This window comes from Pristis pectinata, chromosome 24 (assembly GCF_009764475.1).
Source record: "Pristis pectinata isolate sPriPec2 chromosome 24, sPriPec2.1.pri, whole genome shotgun sequence".
In the NCBI taxonomy this organism is placed as follows: domain Eukaryota; kingdom Metazoa; phylum Chordata; class Chondrichthyes; order Rhinopristiformes; family Pristidae; genus Pristis; species Pristis pectinata.
The window spans coordinates 12282159-12303051 of NC_067428.1; the positions used below are offsets into that span (position 1 = coordinate 12282159).

The 20893-nt window shown below is 40.1% G+C and overlaps 1 protein-coding gene across 2 annotated transcripts in view; it reads left to right on the top strand.

The window, feature by feature from the left end:
• Nucleotides 1-20893, top strand: part of LOC127582352 (phospholipid-transporting ATPase ABCA1-like) — a 139941-nt gene that overhangs the window by 18335 nt on the left and 100713 nt on the right. For both annotated transcript variants that reach the window (XM_052037516.1, XM_052037517.1), the window contains exons 2-5: nucleotides 5110-5214; nucleotides 8995-9088; nucleotides 11241-11382; nucleotides 14141-14268. In XM_052037516.1, coding sequence (XP_051893476.1) covers nucleotides 5110-5214; nucleotides 8995-9088; nucleotides 11241-11382; nucleotides 14141-14268 — 469 coding nt within the window. The remainder of the gene's footprint in view (nucleotides 1-5109; nucleotides 5215-8994; nucleotides 9089-11240; nucleotides 11383-14140; nucleotides 14269-20893) is intronic.

The following is a 20893-nucleotide window of genomic DNA, read 5'->3' on the forward strand; positions in this document are numbered from 1 at the left end:
TATTCCTACTATTGGTTTCCTTTCTATCAAACAGTTTTCAATTCATGCCAATATATTATCTCCAAACCCACGTGCACTGATTTTGCACACGAACCTCTAAGGTGGCCTTTGATAAAGTCCCACATGCAAACCCAAATACACTCTGTATTTGGGTTTGCATGTGGGACTTTGCAAGTGTACTCTGCTTCTCCCTTATCTTTTCTACCAGCTATGCAAATCCTGAAGAGAATGGGTCTCATACTCCTGACCGTAGAGGACAATGTTTGTCCACTTAACTAATATAACCACCTTCCTTTTTGCTCAAACCCCTTGATTTAATTTTTGCACCACTATGCCATGGGTCAGTATGCTTGTCTTTAAAGCAGTTCCCCTCCCACTTGTCCCTAAGGATTACAGGTACCTCCAATTTTTTGGACAAATGCAGGGACTGAGACTCCTGTAATACTACCTCCTGGTTCTCTGTACCAGCCTTGGTCTTGGGTTTCCTTGCCTCTTTCAGTCTTTCCTTCCTGTTGTCCATAGGCTTCCAAGAATCAAGTTTTGTTAACCAAGGTCCTGAGCTTTGATAATCTGGCCAGAGTTAAAGCAACTCAGTTTTTATTTTCTGGTATTTCTTAAGCTTATTCGTTCTGGTTGAACTTTGCAGTCCTGGAGTTTTTGGAGGGATTATTTTTGCCTTAATAGTGGTTAATTTCTAAATTGGACCACCCAAAGTAGAGATTTTGGAGCCCTTGGGATCAATGATGAACTGCAAAGACACAAGCCTGGCTAGCCCTGACCCACTGCTAGGTTTATCTTAATCATTCCATTCTTAGTCTTTTGATTTGGACTTTCATGTAGATTTCTGAAAATGAAACCTGCTTGATGAGTGGGGTTAATTAATGTTCGTTTTATAGTAACTATTATCACTTTCTTTAAACCTTCGGACTTATTTGAAAAGCATTTTATTAGTGCATTGATAAAGACTTAAAACACATTATTATGTGACTCCAATCTCCTCCACATGAATTAAAAATGTCTGTATGTTATGTAATGTATTGCTGTTTCGTACATGAAAAGATCTGAACACACATTTGCCTCTAATTTTCATGTTTTTAAAGATTTAAAATAACATCATTGGCTCTTGATCCTTGTTGCTCACGCACAGGCAGCAAAACATGGGTGTCTGCAGGGCTATGTGAATATGACGGCTCTCAATGGGCTTTGAGCTTGTCCTTGTTTAATTCTCACACATTCACTGCCCATCAGGGTCATTGAGATGTCTGTAGATTAAGATACTGTGAGCTCATTAAAATCTCCAGGTAATTTTTCCTTCCCCCAAGACTGGCTCAGAGGTCAGTTGTTGCACCACTTATTATGATTGATTGAGATTAGCTCAAGTGGGTTACATTGGCAAAGGAACCTGAGAACTTATTCAGCTCCATTCCAAACATTACACATCTCCAGTGCAGTTGGGAAGCAGGTGAATCTTTGGAGTAAATTTTAGCTGTTAAAATAGCAGAGAAAAGACTTGATGATATATTCACATCCTCTGACGTCATAACTGGACCCCCTCTTTGTTTTAACTATCTAGCTCTGCTGATGGCCTCCAGTTAAAAGGTCCAAATTAAGATACTGTGAGCTCGTTAAAATATCCAGGTAATTTTTTTTAACCATTCAGTAAAAGACGTCAGGAAAGAACAAGGAACCCTACAAGATAAGTCAGCAATTTTATTTGGAGTCCAGGAGAAATGAGTACCCCTCCAGGCCTACAAACAAAGTGTTGGCTTCTGTTATCCCAGATTAACCTATGACAAACTCAGAAGATTAAAGCATTTGATTTATAAGCACCACTTGTTACTTGACTTGAGGATGTCCTGTTTTAAGTTATCTCTGCACATGAAGGGACCCAAGCATTCTTCTCACAGGAAAGCCTAACACTACACCAACAAAGGAAGATGGTTGTGGTTATTGGAGGAAAATCATCTTGGTTCCAGGTCATAACTGCAGGAGTTCCTCAGCATAGTCATGGGCCCAACCATATCCAGCTCTTTCATCAATGCCTTTCCTTCAATCATAAGGTCAGAAGTTGGATATTTGCTAATGATTATGCAGTGTTCAATTTTACTTGCGAATCCTCAGCCAAATCTGGACAACATTCGGGCATGGGTTAATAAGTGGCAAGTATCATTTTTTTCCATAAAAGCACCGGACAATGAGCATCTCCAACAAATATCTAGCTACCCTTTGGCATTTAATGTCATTACAATTGCTGATCAATATCTTGGAGGTCACCGCTGACCAGGAACTTAGCTACAAGATTGGGTCAGACGTTGGATAACCTGTAGCAAGTGCTTCTCCTCCTGTTGCCCCAAAGCTTTTCCACCACTTATAAGGCACAAATTAGCAGCATGATGGAATACATTCCTCTGACCAAGAACTCTCAAGAAGCTCAACACCATCCATGAGCAAGCAGTCCACTTGATTGGCACAGCATCCTCCATCCTAAACATTCATTCCTCCACCACTGGCACATAATGACTGCGCTGTGTACCATCTACAAATTCACTGCAGTTACTCACCCAGGTTACTCCGACAGACCTCCTAAAATTCGTGTCCTCCACCACCAAGATGATTAACGGCAGTAGGTGTGTGGGAATACCAGTGCTTGTAGGTTCCCCTCCTAGTTGCACACCATCCTGATTTGGAAATAAAATGTTGGTCCTTCATATCGCTGGGTCCAAGTCCTGAAACTCCCTACCCAACAATATTATTGGAGTACTTTCTCCAGAATTACTGCTGCAGTTCCAGATGACAGCTCATCACCATGTTCTTAAGAACAATTAGTGTGGACAATAACTCCTAGCCTCGACAGTGATGCCCAGATCCAGAAAGTGAATATTTAAAACAAATTTAACTATTGATTGTTTGGAATCTGCAGTTGGGGTAGGAGACTGAATATAAACATTAAATGGTGCAGCAGGTTTAAAAGCTTCTGAAGTCATTTCCATAGATTGTATGACTTTGCAGCTCATTAGCCTGTCACCACAGTTTTGGAAGCACATCGCATCTATTTGCATTCGCTTTTGGTCGTAAGAATTAAAATTGTGAATTGGTTACAAGCCTAAAGATTTGCTCGCAGAACAATTGTTGAAAAATAACACGTGCAATTGAAATTTGATGTAAATCCAATGTCATTCTGGAAATTTGATCAGCTACTTTTTGGGCTCAAGCCACGTTCATGCCCTGCTGTGATTGTGTCAGGACACATGGATGATGTTCTTCACCCAGCACTCTTTTGGTGCATTTTGGGGGAATTTGGCCTAAGATTTGCTGTGAGCAACCATTATCGTGCACTCTACAGAAAAGTAAGTTTTCCCACTGCAATATTGAGATAGGGACCCCTGTTAGCTAAGCCCCTTATTACTTATTTTTCTGTCCATTTCTCCCTGCAGGTCTACCCCCATCAAAGCTACACCTTTCAGCAAAATTGTGCTTAGTGCCTCACTATAACAGCCAGTCAGTTGAACTGGAATATCTAGGTCACAGTATTTTTGTTTGTAGTATGTGACAAGGCAATCAGACAGGAAAAAGTCGTTGTGAAGATGTCGTACATGAAAGAGGATTTAGAGAATTGGGTTAAGTCAAGAAAAGCAATCAACTAGCTTTGTACACTATACTTTGCAATACGAATTATTACAAAAACAAGTTGACCATTGAACTAAGTGGATCTAGTCGCAGCAACTGGTCTGTATGTTAACTTTCTGGTTGGTTTGATAAGAATTGTTGTTAATTGTCTGGCTGCTCATGTCACAAGCATGTAGTCTTTGCATTCCTCGGTAATGCTGTGAAAAAGTGAATCTGAAACTTTTTATAAATTCTGAAACCGATTAACTCAAAATGCTCATATCATCGATGGGATGGAGGAACTAACTGCTGCTGGTCAATGGTCTTTTGCATAAAGAAGGTCTTGTAATAAATCTGATCCACATAATTATGATTCTGCATTCAAATAATGTATTTGAAAATATTGTCTTTTTTTATTTATAAACTTGTTTTTAAAAGGGAACCTAGTGACTACTGAGGCTTTTCTCTCTGAACCTCCAGGCCCTGGTGTCTTTAGTTATCTGCACTTCACTTTTTTTTCAAACGCAGCTCTTATCCTGTGCTTCCCGTAAGTTTGAAATTGGATCAACTACAACACTCCCCTTTTGTTTAAAATCTTTTTGAGCTCAAAGTACAAATTTAGAACCAACTTGCATTTCTCCAAATCATCCTGTTCTTTTTCAGACTTGCAAAGACCACTTTCTTGCATGTGGTTGTCTGTGGCAGCTTTTCAGTCCCCATTTTGTATTAGTACATGAAGGAAATTAACATCCTTTTACTTTGTAGGGCGAGTTTACACGTTTTGCTTTTGTCTTGAGGATCCTGACAGGTTCCCCAGTAGTTGGACTCCGAGCTCCAAGACTAGATTTGTGTTGAATTCTTATTTTGCCTGCCCTCAACTCTGCCTCTGTGACAGTCCTTTGAAATGCCCAGCTTTTGCCTTCTGATGGCTCCTTGACCCCATCTCCTGACTATCATTTGGCAATTCTTTGCCTTTTTTTTTCCCCTGTGTACTTTGGGATCTATTAGATGTCTATCCTTCATGTGAATTAAGATGATCAGCTCCAGACTATTCTACTGGTGAGGATTGGTGGTTTTGGAAAGCTAGGACCACTGCTTAGAAAGGAGCCGGATCATTAGATGCTTCAGATTGTCATCCAACAATAATTCGAATGCATTGAGATTAATTGAGAACAGAATTTAGTTTGGTTTATGTTGCCGCCACATTAATGGCCTGCCACATTCAATTTAGATTAATGTGATGAGTAACCTCTGGGAGAGGATTCTAGAAGCCCCAGAGTGAACCATATACCAAAAGAATTAATGGCCATGCAACCAAATACCAGAACACTGCAGAACTGGAACACAAAAATCTGTACTGCGGCAAGGATCAGTACCTTGAAGGAGGAGATTGGACTGTGAAACAAAATGTCACTGTATTTTAGGTCAACCATGTTTTCTGGCATGCAGTGTTGATACAAGTGGGGTTTTGAACTAAACAGACTTTGTCTCTGTTCAGCACAGGTCACCACTGCTCCCCAATGCACAATAATAAGGACCAACATGAGCTACTGGGTACAGCTCAGACTTCTCCTGTGGAAGAATTTCACCTATCGGAAACGGCAAACTGTGAGTTTCATATTTATTAAGCTGATTTGGATTTTACTCTGTTTTTTAACATCCAATGCTTACATTTGAAGTAGGATGAGTTTCATGAAATGCTGGCTTGATGAATGTTTTCACCAAATGTTTTGCTGCCTTTGGTTCCCTCCGGAGGTTGCCAACTCCTTACTAATGAACATATCCATATGTCCTGCCGGTTCGGTGGTATTTCACTGAATTAACCATTATTTGATGGACTATTCAATCAAGGCAAGATCGGAACCAAGAGCAATCGTATCCTTTCTTGTTTTCTGCATGCAGCTGCTTCTTTGAACGGCTGAATAAGAATCATTTGATTTGAACTCTGACTTCCCCCCCCCCCCCTCCCCTAGCCCAGGAGTCATGTGATTGTGACTGTAGCTTGGATGTTTCCTAGTTTGGTGCCACGTTAGCAGTCTTGCTGCTCATTTGCATATCGGTGCAGAAATGTTTTACATGTGATGGGAGAGGAGTAGAGTGACATTTGTTGCAATAACATCTCCAAGTATTTTTATCTCGTAAACTAATGTACTCTCTACCCATAAGAGGGGAAAGGCAGTCAAAGAGGAATTTAATTCTGTAATTCTAAAGTGTTTCTTAATGCTGAAGTCTTGTTGTAAAGTAGCTTTTTTTTCTCAAGCATATTAAATTTTATTTGGTACTTGTTAAAATGACAGAAGTTAGTGTTGTGAATGGAGGTATTTCCATTTCAGGGACCAGATATCTGCACCAAGCTCTCTACGCCCGGTCTAGCATGGCCAGATGTGGTGTTCAGTATTCACGCAGCATTAATGTACCTTAGTGCCAGCCTGGGATGAATACTGGTTTGGCTTCTGAATGAGATCACCAATTACTGCTGAAATACAGACAGTTTTGTTCTGATTCATGCACCTGTTTACAGTATTATAATACACTGCTGGCATGAATATATTTTTAAAGAGTTTTTCTGCTGGCAAAGTCCATGCAATTATTGAACTAATAACACTTAAAATACCTCTAATCAGAAATTCAAGCTTGAACGTTAGGAGTTTATTTGGATGTAGAGGACATTTCAGCCAACTGAGTCCACTTACTGCCTCCTCTGCACACTACTTCACCATGCACACACTTTATACTGGGGGACCTGTGGACACGATCAGGCTTTGGAATCTGCATGAATGGCACTTCCATCCCTGCACAAGGCAGCTGTGAACAATGGTGGCAACTTAAAACCCCAGCTCAGGTCCATATACAATGTTTGACTTAACCTTGATAAAATGATGACAAATCATATTTTATACTTGACCAGTGTAGAAAATCTGTGCATGAACCACAGAGCCCACCCCTCAATGCTGTAGCTTTTCTGTCCCTCGATGTTATTTATGGAAATGATAGGACTGCGTTTTCAGTATGGTGGTGTTCTCAGTCTGCAGTCTGCTCTTCAGATTGCATTATGTAATTTTGCCTTCTGATTCCATTTGCCAGTTGCTAATAGAGAATAGACAGTGGCCACGTAATGTTTTAAGGTCTATAGCATGGGATAGTCTTTCCCAAGGATCTCTGCGAAAGCAACTAACGGCAAATTTGCGCCTCTCCCAAGGAACAGTCACAATAGCTTTTGTCCTACTGGCTGTTTTTATCTATAAAACTAATCAAAGTTTGCTGTCACAGCTAAGTCCTATTACACTTGTGTGTAAAATCCATAGGCGGCGGCATTGGTGATGGGGAGCAGGAACCCTGGCTGAATTTTGTTTCTCTTTTCCTCTTTTATAGATGTGAGATGCTGTCCAGTGGCTGGGTCGGCACAGACCATTATTTTCACATTGTAATGGGGACTAGAAAGAAACGTTTTCTGAGATTTTCTTTTGAAGTCCTGTAATCTTCTGATTCAAAGATGAAAATGCTAACAAAACCTATCACATATGACCAAATGATTGTTGGTTAAGGTGCATGATTGGATTAAGATCAGAGTTAGTCTGTTAAAACTTTGTTTTAAAACTTTATTGATACAGCACGGTAACAGGCCCTTCTGGCCCAACAAGTCCATGCCGCCCAATTACACCATGTTAACCTACCAACCTGTACGTCTATGGAATGTGGGAGGAAACCAGAGCACCCGGAGGAAACCCACACAGTCATGGGGAGAACGTACAAATTCCTTACAGACAGCAGCAGGAACTGAATCCTGATCGCTGGCGCTGTAATAGTGTTACGCTAATCGCTATGCTACCATGCTGCCCTGATTTTTTAAATCCATTAAGAAGCACCCTGTTCAATACTTTCTACACTATTATTATACCTTAATATTAACCTTATTTCTGTTTAATATTTTATTAAAATCTTCCTCCCAATTTATCTGTAAAAAGATGCATCTTTTCCAAAATAGTTAAATTTCCTGTCGGGTGTATTGTAGTGTAGTGGTTAGTGTAACACTATTACAGCGCCAGTGACCGGGTTCCATTCTGGCCACTGTTTAAGAGGCGTTTTTACATTCTCCCCGTGTCTGCGTGGGTGTCCTCTGGGTGCTCCAGCTCCCCCCCCCACATTCCAAAGACGTACAGATTAGGAGTTGTGGCCATGCTATGTTGGTGCCGGAAGGGTGGTGACACTTGCGGGCTGCCTCCAGCACATTCTCAGTAACGCAAAAAGACTCATTTCACTGTGTTTCGAAATACATTTGACTAATAAATATCTTAGCATCTGCAGTCCTTTACTTTCTCTAATGTCTTAGCTCAAAGACTCTAGCCAATATTAGTTGAACTCTCTGCATCCTTTATTCGTACTATAATTTCATGTCTAAGGGTGTCTCCAAACGTGGTTCTCTGGCATTTAAAACTGTTGATTTGATTTAAAATTAATGAAATATTGCAGTTGTGTACTGTCAGTGATGTTACCATGTGGTGCATATGGTGGATATGTGCTGAGGTAGAAAAAGGTGATGTATTACAGTAAAATTCTGATAATCCACTACTCAGAATTCCCAGTGGTTCAGTGTTTATTATAATACTGTGTAATATCTTTTTAAAAAAAACTAATTTAAAGTGTGTTGGGGTAGATTAATATCCAGCAGTCTGATAATCCGGCACCTTTGGTGGTGTTTTATTGTACATAGCGATGAAGTTGACCATTTTGACCAATTGATTCATACCTGGTGTGGAATGGAGAATCCTATTTCAAGTTATTAATGGGGGGGGGGGGGGGGGGGGGGGAGGGGGAAGGGTGACTTCACCAGGTTAGGCCAGTTGATTCTTAAAGTATGAAGCATTGTGCAATTAGGCATGATCTTTTCCAAGGAGTAGGTAATGGTGACACCAGTAACCAGGTGGGGTTTTCCTTCTCTCTACACAACTTTCCTTGTGTCCTATTTCACTTAATCTTATCATTCTGTTCCTTTCTCTCTCATTTAGCTTCTTCAATGCTTCTATGTGATTTAGCTGAACTGCTCCATGTTCCATATCCTAATCACTCTCTCGGAAGATTCTCTGCAGTGCTCTGACCAATATTAATTCCCAATCAACACCTCTAATTAGACAGACGATCTGGTCATTATAATATTGCAGTTTGTCAGAGCTTGTTAAGCAAATTGGCTGCACACTTCCTACATTTCAATAATGACTATTTTCTATTAAAATAGTCATGCCATTAGCTGTTATTGTGTTCTGCTATCAAACTGAACAGATTATTGCAATGTTGGGCATATTGAAGAAGATTTGTGTGATACAGTATGTTCAGCATGCAACCAGTGTTAAAATTTGTTAACACTAATTTCCTGTGCTATTTGTTTTGCAGATTCAACTGGTTATTGAGCTTTTATGGCCCCTCTTTCTCTTCTTTATATTAATCTCAGTACGCCAGTCCCACCCACCATTTGAGCAACATGAATGTAAGTAATATACAGCTGCTTGTGAGAAGGTTTTCCCCTAGATTCTCTTGCCACACCCATTCTCTCCTTGCTGTTCTCTCTCCTCACCTGAAGACTCAGACTCTTATTGGAGTGCAGGTGTTAACTTTCACTTGGATATGGATTCCGTATGCACTTTGTGTCCTCTGGGAATTGTATAAATTGCCATTTTTAATACATGAACTTTGATTTTAATTGTCAATGTGATAGTTGACCTCTGGGTAGAGGGAAGCGGGCTCTGTTGGGAAGGGGGGCTAATTTGCATATCAGGATGAACAGAAACATTCATTTGAGCTTCCTGTGCTTTCTACTGTTTTCAGTCTTTATGTTCCCATCTTTTCTTTTCTCTATCCTGCTCCCACCTGCTGGAGAGACAGAGGGATATTAGCCACTTCTGTCAAAAAGGTTCTGTTCAATTCCTCCCCATCAAAATCCAGGAAACTACTACATCATAGTTTGCTTCTTAAACCATTCTCTTTCTTTGCCTTTATCTTGTAGCTTTCCTAAGCCAAAGTCAAAGGTAATGCTGCCATAAACTTGCAAGTTGTCAGCAGGATTAATGGAATAGCAATCACAGCTTGTTACATACTTGGACCATTGGTGGTGGATCTGATAACAGTCTTTAAAAATATTTAATGTCACTTTCATTATATACATGTAGGCTAATGGCACCTAATATTGGAATGCATGTATATGCTTGTATTATATGGAGAGTCATGTATTGATACGTGTACGTTATGTATGAATAAGCATTTAGAGACTTGTGGTGTAGGTGAACGTGTAATGTACTTTTCTTCAGTGGATATATTACGTACAACATTGGTACTCACTTTTCAAAGTAAGTGAAGCTGGTGTGAGCTGCCATTAAAACTTGATTGTCGGAGTAAAGCCATACTGAAAAGTGTTACCTGTAGAAATGGGACCAATGCCGTGTGATAAGTTGATTCAGAGGAAGAGGACTCTGCCATACAGAAGTCATTGGCAGAAGGCCAGTGACTGATGGCAAGTATCAGTCTCTGCATAATGGGTTTCCTTAGAAGTGAAAGTTGCCTTGTGAACCAGACTTCTGTGTTCTAAGCTTTTCTCTTTACTGACCTTTATTCCGGTAGAACATCTTCACTTGTAATTCACTTGGCAATATTGGTATTGGTTCTAAATTTGAAAGGAATCTGATTTTGCTTTGTATTGGCTCCATGCAGCTATTAAACTGCCAGCTGTCTGATTGCTCCTTGAGAAAGTTTCCTTTATTTTGGCTAAAGATATATATTTGACATTACTTTTAACAGAAGTTATCACAGGATATTTGGTGTGGGAAATGGTGTTTTCTTTTTGCAATTTTGATTAGTGTTTTGATGCAATGTTTGCATCTAACGTGAGATTACAGCTTCAGGACTGAGAAGCGGTGGTTGCTCTCCTTGGAGCAAAGCAGAGAAAGAAGAGATCTGATGGAGGTGTACACAATCAGGACTGTGTTTTAGATAGGGTAAATGGGGGCGGGGGGGGGGAGAGTTCCTATTAGTGGAGGGCTCAGGATGAGGGGGCACAGATATAACATCTTGGACAAAAGATGCAGAAGGAAATGAGGAAACCTGCTTATGCAAAGGATAGTAGTGATTGCCTGTATGAAATGTGGAAATGGAATCAAAAAGAATTTTCCAGATAATCTTGAAGAAAAATAATTTTCAGGGCTACGAGGAAAGTGCCAGGGAAATGCAGCTGAGGGGATTAAGAGCAGGCATGGATTCAGTGGGCTGACTGACAACCTTCTGCACTGCAGCAGTTTTATGAAATGAAAATTCTGCCCTTGAGGATGGGAAATGGGGATGGTATTCCAGTTCCAAGCACCAGTGTGCTTGCAAACATTAAAAATACCTGCTCTTTTTGTGCTGATTTCTGTGGACTGTTTGATTAGTAGTCGACTGTTTCTTCATGTCAATAGTTAAGCCTGCCAAATCATACAAACATGAAGTGTTGTAGCCACACTGTGTTTAAAGTTAGATGTTAATTGCATTTACCGTGCATCCAAGTTAATTAACAATGTCTGACAAAGATAGAAAACATGATGTCCTTGAGATTGAATAGGAAATGGTCAGGCTTTCAATTGGGTTCACAATTTGCTTGCTTCTCTTGATAGGTCATTTTCCAAACAAAGCACTACCATCAGCAGGGACACTGCCATGGATACAGGGAATCATCTGTAACGTTAACAATCCTTGTTTCCAGCATGCTACACCAGGAGAAACTCCAGGAGTTGTGGGGAATTTCAACCAATCCATGTAAGACGTGTTTGTATGTTCTTTTTCACCAAAGAGTATCCGTGTCCACCCCATGCAGAACAGGAATCAACAAATGCTGAGCCACACAAACAAATCAGTGCAATGCATGCTGGAGGAAGTAATGATCAAATCATGCCAATCTTTCGTTAAGTCGATGTTGGAGCACCTTGTCCAGTTTTAATACATGGGGCACATTGTAACAGTTGGAAGTAGGGAAGAAAAGAGATGCCCATCATTAGAGTCTGAATTGTGTGAAAAGACTGGACTGACTTAACGTGGTACTCCACCTCTGAAATTCAGTTCCATTGACTTCAGTGGAAACTAATGCAGCTAACAACTATAGTAGGACCAACTTTAACAAAACCAAGTTTTACAAGTATTGTATAACACACAAGATAAATGATCACTTAGAACAACAGGGTCTAATCAGAGATGACCGATGTGGCTTTGTCCTGTCTGACGAAGCTGATAGAATCTCTTGAAGAGGTAACTAAGTGTATTGATGAGGTCAGAGTGGTAAATATGGTTCACGTAGACTTCGTTAAGGTCTTTGACAAGGTTGCATGTGGGAAACTGGTCCAAACGGTTAGGGCCCATGGGATCCAGGACAATTTGGCAAACTAAATCCAAAATTGGCTCAGCAACTGGTGACAGAGGGTGATGGTAGACTGGTGTTTCTGGATATGTGTCTAGTGATGTTCCTCAGGGATCAGTGCTGGGAGTTTTGCTGTTTGTAATGTACATGAATGATGAGGATGTAGGAGGCATGGTCAGTAATTTCACAGATGACACGAAGATTGGCAGAGTTGTGGATGGTGTGGAGGGTACTAATGAGGCTAGGACATATACCATAAATAGGAGGGTCTTGGGAAGCATTGATGAACAGAGGGACAGTGGAGTACAAGTCCTGAGATTTTTGAAGATAATGTGGTTAGGAAGGCATATGGGATACTAGCCATTCATTAGAAAGAGCATTGAATACAGAAGTAGAATGGTTATGCTCCAGTTTTATAAAACTTTGGATAAGTGTTAACTGGAGTACTGTGTGCAGTTCTGGGCACCACACTATAGGAAGCACTACAGAGTACAGAAAAAAATTTGTCAGGATGTTGCCTGGGGTGGAGCAATTCAGTTATGAGGATAGACTGGAGAAACTTGGTCAATTCTCCCTGGAGCAGAGGAGGTTAAGAAGGGACATGGTTGAGGTATATAAAATTGAGGAGTACAGATGGCATAGGCTGCAGGAAACTTTTCCCCGTTTCAGAGGTAGACAAAACAAGAGGATAGAGATTTAGGATATAGGGGAAGCAATTCAGAGAATAAATGAGGGGACCTTTTTGACCAAGACAGTGGCAAGTACCTGGAATACAGGTGCCCAAGAGTGGTTGAAGTTGGATCACTGACGACATTTTAGAAATCTCCAGATGAGTACTTAGGAATGGAAGTGCATAGGCCGTGTGCTGTGAGATGGGATTACTCTCTGACTCTATGACTAAGTATGACTGTATTGTGCCTTTAGTGTAAGGGGTTAAAATTAGCCCCAAGTCCCTTAAGAGTTTTAACCTAAAAAGGAGTTATTGTGTAAGTAAATTAAAAATGAAATGGGAATGTTTAATCCTGGATATTATCTTTATAAAAGCAGGACAGAAATTAAATTAATACAGTATCATCAAAGTGTGAAATTAGCTTCTAGATATAACAGTGGAGGTGAAAATTGTGGAATCATTTAAGAACCAGTTGTGTGTTTGTGATGAGGATTTTCTGGCCAGATGATTTGTCAAGAGGTTGTATGGCCTAAATTGACTGAAATTTTGATCAGTATTTCATTGTTTAATTTTGCACCCCAGTATCTGTTCAAATCCATGATTTCCTCTATATAAACAGGTGGTGTATTGGACAACATGTCCATTACTTGTAGTTAAGATTTCAGTCATTGTTGGAATGGAAACCAGCTGTATAGAAACCTGGAACACTCCCCACCTTCTCCCTTCCACTCTCACTTTAACAGTATTCATGTCAGGAACTGGTAGCTTAGGCATTTGCATCACTTGCCAGTACTGTCCTTTGCCTTTCTAAACACCCCTTCCCCCTCCTCCAGTCATAGGCCCTTTACTTTGCCTCTCTTGATCCTCTTTTATACTCTATCTACTCAACCCACAAATTCTGTTAACAATGTGAACTGCAGACAGCAACATCAGGAGCACTTTGTCCTTCTGAAGTTGGCCAGGGCTGAAGGTTTTTTTTGTCCTCTGGACAGATGCCACTAAAATAAAACTCCTAAGGGAACATTTCCATGCCATGCCATAATGGTGCAGGAATGTCTTTGGTTTTGTTATTCGTCTGTGCTGAGTTAACAAATCACAAAGGAGGGAATGCTGGGGCTCTATGCTGGATGTTCAAAGTCCTGATTTTTGGGAGGTGTAAACTGGTGTTTTTGTCCATGGGCATTATCCTTGTACATACCTTCCAAGGTAAGGGAGAAAAGATCAGTCTTTAAGTGCTGTTCTTGAACACATTCAATTAGCAGGTTGAAGTTCATTGTTGTACTTCATACATAAATGGGCACTGGAGTAGGATAACTGAAGATTCCATACATCCTAACACTCGGCTGTGTCATCGAAAGAGGGGAGATGCATTTAACAATCAGCAGGTTTTTCTTGCATATCAGAGAAGAGAGACTTTTCTGTGATCATTAACTTTTGCAACATTACTTATAGACCACTTATTGATGGATATGTTTCTGCTGTCCTTTGTGCAGTGTTTCTCGTTTGTTCTCTGATGCTCAGAAGGTACTACATCATTCCAACCAGGAATATGCTCTGCAGAGCTTCCATCAACTTATGAGTACATTGAGAAAGCTGAATGAAAACAACCGTCCATTGTCAGGTAAGAGTTCCATTATTTGAGTTAATGCAGAAACATCGGAGTTGTTCCTCTGGGTCCTATACATTCATTATCCAATATTGTTTTAAGAAGCTCCAAAGTTGCATCATATACTTCTGCCTTAATAATGAAGTTGCAAAATCAACTCTTAAACTACATTAACCTAGAAATTTGGATTCTTAGCACTGTTTTTAATTGCACTTTTTCCCCCCTCTGAATAGAACACTATTGTGACCATTTTTGGGTTGAATTATCCTGTTTGAGAAATTCAGCAGGTCTCTTATGAGCACAATTTACCCTTCTGAACTTAATGCAATATCCATGTTATCCACAAATGGGATCACATCATTCCTTGTGCAACTTTCCTTTCAGAGCATTGTGGGGTGGGGGGGGGGGGTGGAAATTAGACCAAATTGTTTCAGGGAGGACCGTTATTGGGCACACCAGGGACAATAAGCTCTAAACAATGTAGTGCTAGATTATGATTGTACTAGTCCAAGTCCCACAATTCCCTTTGATCCTCTGAACTCACTAATGTTACCCATTTTACAGATTATTTTATCCGATTACTGTTCCAACCCAGACCCTGGTTGGTTGTACATCCTTCATTCTTCATTCTTTTTGTTCTTGATAGAAAATGAAAGCACGTTTAGCTTGGGGACTGCCCCAAAGGTGTCTTCTTATGGATGGCTGATCCTCAAGCAGGTTGAGGAGCAGCTCCTCCACTCAAGCCTTCCTACTATGCTTATATCCCTTGGGTCTGGCTTAAAAACACTTGGTCACTTGATGTCCACACCATGACTACTTCACCATTTTACTTGAAGGGTGGAGGAAAAGAGTAGAATTAATCCAGTAGTGTTGTTGATTAAATCAGACACTCAAGCTCTGCAGTACCACCAGCACCAGAGTTAAATAGTGTTGAAGCCTCAGAATGGAAATCCAAAGTGGCAAATGCCAGAAATACTCAGTAGGTCTAACAGCATCTGAGAAGACAAGAACAATATTAACACTTCATCAGGACTGGTAAATAATTTAGATAAGATAATTTTTAAGATGGGAGGAGAGGAAACAATAAAAGGAAAGTACTGTGGGTAGAGGGCAGGAAAGATAAAAAGGAATGCTGGTGGAAGGCAAAACTGAATTGCAAAAGGAAAGGAACAAAAGTTGGATTTGGAAAAAGTGTACATAATGCTGTTTTCCAGTTGAAGAACCAATTTATTTGTACCAGTTTATATTATAGCATTATATATTCCCTGCTTATGATGCAGCCTCCTCTGCACTGAGAAGACCAATTGCAAAGTGTGTGACCTCTTTTTCAGAACAGCTCTGTTTGTAAATGTGATCTGGAGCTTCAAGTTGCTTGCCGGTTGTATTCTCTGTCCCACTCCAACTCTGACCTCTACCTCCCATTCTACTCCAGTGTAAACTTGAAGAGTAGCCCTTCCTCTTGACTAATCACATTTATAGCCTTCCAAACTCTGTTAAGCTTGAAGTTTCAGATAATGGTTCTGCTGTTCAATTTGCTTCTCTTCTAGGCTCATTTTTTTTTGGATTTTATTTACCTGTGACCTTCTCACTTTGCACTTTTTTCCCTTTTGATATTTAATTTCACTACCTTCTGTTCCATCATAGACCATGTAATTTCTTTGCATCGCTGCTACTAAATTTTTATTTTTCTCTGCATCTTAAAACTTGTACATCTAACTTTTTCGAAGTCCTGATGAAAGATCATTGACATGAAGTTCATTTCTTGACCAATAAGTCTTAGCTTACTGAGTACTGCTAGTATTTTCTGATTTAACTTTTCTCAAGTATCCATTATATGGGAAAATGATTGGAGATGTATTTCGCAGAGGGTGTGACTAGGAAAAATATTCATCCTTTTGTCATCCTGACAGCTGGGCTACAGGTTAATTTTGCTGAGTGTTAGTAAACTCAGTACAAAAATAGAGAAGTACTCAGTGGTGGGTTTTAGATTCCTGCTCTCTCAAAACAGTGAGGCATGTGAGAAATTCTGGCCAAATTTCTAATGTAGTCCAGATGGGATTGCAATTTAAAGCACCAGTACACTGTGCCACCTTGGGATTCATGAAGTCGACCCTTGACCTGCTTAAGATCAACATTATTTTCTGACTTTTTAACTATCTGATGATAAATGTACCTCTGAACTTTGTCTCTTCTGAGTTCCAAGTACCCCACCTACCCTTTATATTCTTGCAGCTTCTGCTCTGTTAGTGTTAAAATCATAGTTTGCTGTTCAGCATAATTTCTCAGGATATGAAGTATTTGACTCCACAATTTACTGCATTATAAATTTCAAATTTGGCATTAACTTTGTTACCAAGTCTTCCTTAATTATTTTTTCCTGCTGATCCACTTTATGAGAAATGGCCTCTTCTGTTTCTTGATTTAAGAGAATATGCTTTAATGGGAAGTATTTGTGTGCTGATGTTCAGCTAAGTCGCTGTGAAATGTCAGTATTTAGAGCTGGACCCAGTCCATCAAAATTAGAGATCAATAATGGAAGTGAAAACAAGGCTGCGCTCTCAGCTTATTGGCCTGAGTTTGAAATTCTACAAGAATAATGATGTCATTTTCCAAACCATCCAACGAAGCCCCGTTTAAAATGTCAGACTATATTGTTTGCTGTTCTCATCTGTGTAGACCTTTGTGCTGTGCAAGTTACAGCTTATGGCCCTATTTATACAGGACCTTACCATTTCAAAATACCCCATGAAAGGGATAATGAATTACTTTAAAGTACAATCACTTGGTATGTGAGCTAACAGAGTAGCTACCTGTGCCAGGGATCCTTGGCAAACATACAAGAATAGTGAGCAATTTAAAATATTTTTGGTCCAATTCTGCCACTAAATAATTGAAATGATAAATTAAGAAAACACTGCCTCATCATTTCTACCTGTAATGGAACCCTCAGTTGCTGGTGAAATTGTACATCTGAATGGGTCTAACTTGTTTGCTCTCACAGAGAGTTGACATGGGCACAATAGTCTGAATGGTCTCTTGCCGTGCTGTATATTTTTTTTTCCTCAAATCCTTCTGTGTAAGATTGAACTGAATTAGAATTTGTGGACTGTCAAGGTGACTGCTGACTCTTGATTTAACGGATTGAAGAAAGCAGAATTTGCCAGAGAGGACGTTAACATTAATGACCCAAAACTTGGATCAATATAAATTTGGTGGATGAATTCCATGCACAGCTCTCTAATGTAGCCCTTTGTGAATCAAAAAAAAGAACAAGCATTTATTTTATGCCTCTTGTGATCTTGTCGTAGGGAGTTACATGGCAAGTTGAGAACTTTTGAAGTGTATTCCCCATTGACGGAGGGAAACATGCCACTCAACGTTCACACCAGGTCCTGTAAATAAATAAAAAATAAATTAATGTTATTGGTATCGGTAATTAAGGGATAAATGTTGGCCAGGACACTGGCTCTTTAAATAGAGCCATAGAATATTTTGCATCCACTTCACAAAGAAGATTGGGCCTTGGTTTAATTACTCATGTGGAAGATGTTTCTTTTGCAATGTGGCACTCCCTCAGTACTGCTTTAGATTGTCAGGCTGGATTATGTGCTACAAGTTCCAAGGAGTGTGTTTGAACCAACAACTTCCTGGTTCAAATGCAAGAGTGTTACCTTTGACCCAAGCCGACCTTATATATAAAAATAATGATATTTTGCTGCTGTCTTCAGGTCTCTTGTCCCATTGGCTGTACTTCAGTGACTTTAGATAGATCATATCATCTGTAGAATGGGTACAATTAGAGGCCTAAGTTTTTCCAAGCCTTCCAGTGACGCCTACTGAGTTGAAGCGTGCCAGTATTAGGCGTGGTTGTCATGTACACAATGGTTAGAGTGTATCTAATTCAAAGCAAAAAGAAAAACTACAAAATGAATTGCACCTCCTATGGATTCCAATGAGATTTGGTGCCTTCTGGGGTTGAGGCACAAATTCCCAAATTCATGAAGATGCAAAAGACTGCAGATGCTGAAATCTGGAGCAACAGGCAAAGTGCTGGAGGAATTCAGTGGGTCACAGCATCTATAGAAGGAAATGGATGTTAACTGTCCATTTCCCTCCGTAGATACTACCTGACCTACTGAATTCCTCCAGTACTTTGTGTGTTGTTCCCAAATTCATCACTGTTTTGCTTTTGAAACAGTTTCCCACAGTGTTGGTGATGCTTTGGCAAACCTCTGAATGTTTGGTTCATTGGGACTCGTGCAAGAATGTTAATTGAAAAGAAAGAAAAATGTAATTTATTTTCAGAACCTTGTTATTCCAAATCTTCTAATTGTCGGTAGGGTATTTGGTAAATTAGTTTATTATTGTCACATGTACCAAGGTACAGTGAAAAATTTGTCTTGTATACTGTTCGTACAGATCAATTCATTACACAGTGCATTGAGATTGTACAAGGTAAAACAATAATAGAATGCGGAATAAAGTATTACAGTTACAGAGAATGTCCAGTGCTGGTAGACAATAAGGTGCAAGGTCATAAAGGTAGATTGTGAGGTCAATTTCCATCTTATTGTACTAGGGAACCATTCAATAGACTTGTAACAGTGGGATAGAAGCTCTCCTTGAGCCTGATGGTACGTGCTTTCAGGCTTTTGTATCTTCTGCCCTATGGGAGGGGGGAGGAGAGAGAATGTCCAGGGTGGGTGGGGTCTTTGATTGTGCTGGCTGTGCTGCTCAGGCAGCGAGAAGTGTAGACAGAGCCCATGGAGGAGAGGCTGGTTTCTGTGATGTGCTGAGCTGTGTCCACAGCTTTCTGCAGTTTCTTGTGGTCATGGTCAGAGCAGTTGCCATACCAAGCCATGATGCATCTGGATTGAATGCTTTCTATGGTGCATCGTTTAAAAATTGGTGAGGGTCAAAGGGGACATGCCAAATTTCTTTAGCCTCCTGAGGAAGTAGAGGTGCTGGTGAGCTTTCTTGGTCGTGGCATCTACGTGGTTGGACCATGACAGGCTATTTGTGGTGAGTATTGGTTTATGAAGTGTAATCACGACTAAAATGCAAGAGATGTAATATCAACTTGTGCACAGCAAACTCTCATAGACAACAATATAATAACCAGGTAACTTTTTTTTCCAGTTATGTTGATTGAGGGATAAAAGTTAGTCTGGACACCAAGGGTTATTCCTTCTTTGTCTCTGAAGTAGTGCCATAAGATTTCTTTTTGTATCCACCAGAGAGAACAAGCAGGATTTCAAATTAACATCTCACCTTTTTTAAAAAAAACTGCATTTCTGGCAATGCAACACTCTCTCACCGCTACATTGATGAATCAACCTAGATTTTTGTGCTGTTTCTCTGGAGTAGGACTTGAACCCAGAACCTCCCAATCTTGCAGTGGCTACTGTAGGATTGGTGTAACTGATAACAGGTTATGTGTTGTAGGTATAGTTGATTATGTAATTACTTAATAGTGGTGTAATTTGTACTGTTGCTGTGTTCTTTCTGCACCTTTGTGCAATGTTGATGCTGATTTCATCCATTGAGATACAATGGATATGATTCATACCTTGTGACAACTGCAAGAGAAATGTAGCGAACAGTACCATTTGTTATACATGGCCTTTTGTGACCTCAAAAAAAAAACTTTGTCTCCTTTGACTGAGAGGAATTATGGAGAATCTTTTTTCAAATTTGGCTGCCCTTAGAAATTTGTTACCATTCTGCCTGCTGCACAATAACAGGCAAACTGAGATTCTAAACAACCATTCCATCAGGGACTCAATCGCAGAACAGTCTGCGGTCAACAAGGTTGTGTCATTGCACCAAATGTCTCTTTAGTCTTCCTTGTTGCCAACATCCTGGAATGGAATTCAAGTAGAGGACAGATGGAAAACTGTGGAGATGCAAAACCTGTTCATTCATCTCCTCTCTTCTTCCCACCATTCAGAGATCCAAACAATGATTCCAGGTAAGGCAGTGATTCACTTGCCCTCCTTCCAATGCAGTCCTACTGCACTTGGTGCTCACAATGTGTCCTCCTCTAAACTGCACGCTGGGTGATTGCTTTGTGGAGCACTTGTGCTCAGTTCACAGGTGTAACCCTGAACTTCCATTTGCCTGCCATTTTAATTCACCATCGATTTCCACTCTGAACATTTGTCTGTGGCATTCTGCACTGTTACAAGGCTCGATGTAAGCTCAAGGAACAACACCTCCTATTTTGTCTGGGCAAGTTGTAGCCTGCAGAACTCTATTGAATGCTGCAACTTCAGATAACTTGCTCTTTCTCTGTATCAGGACTTACCATTGGTGCTTGGTGTTCTTCTCCCTTTTTTTGTTCATTTGTATATTTTGGTTTGTTCATCACCCAGACCTTGCAATATTAGCAATACATTGCACAAACAAAGGAGCTTAACATTCAATGGCTGCATCATTTCACCCTATTATAGACATTACTTTTGTTCCACCCATTGCCCTCCTCTATCTCCTCTGCTACTTGGATCGACTTGCTTTCTCTCCTTCTCAATTTCGATCAAGGGGCTTTGACCTGAATTATCAACAAGTTTCCCTTTCCAAAGATGCTGCTTGACAGGCTGAGTTCTTCCAACATTTCTGTTTTTGTTTCTGTGGAAAAGAA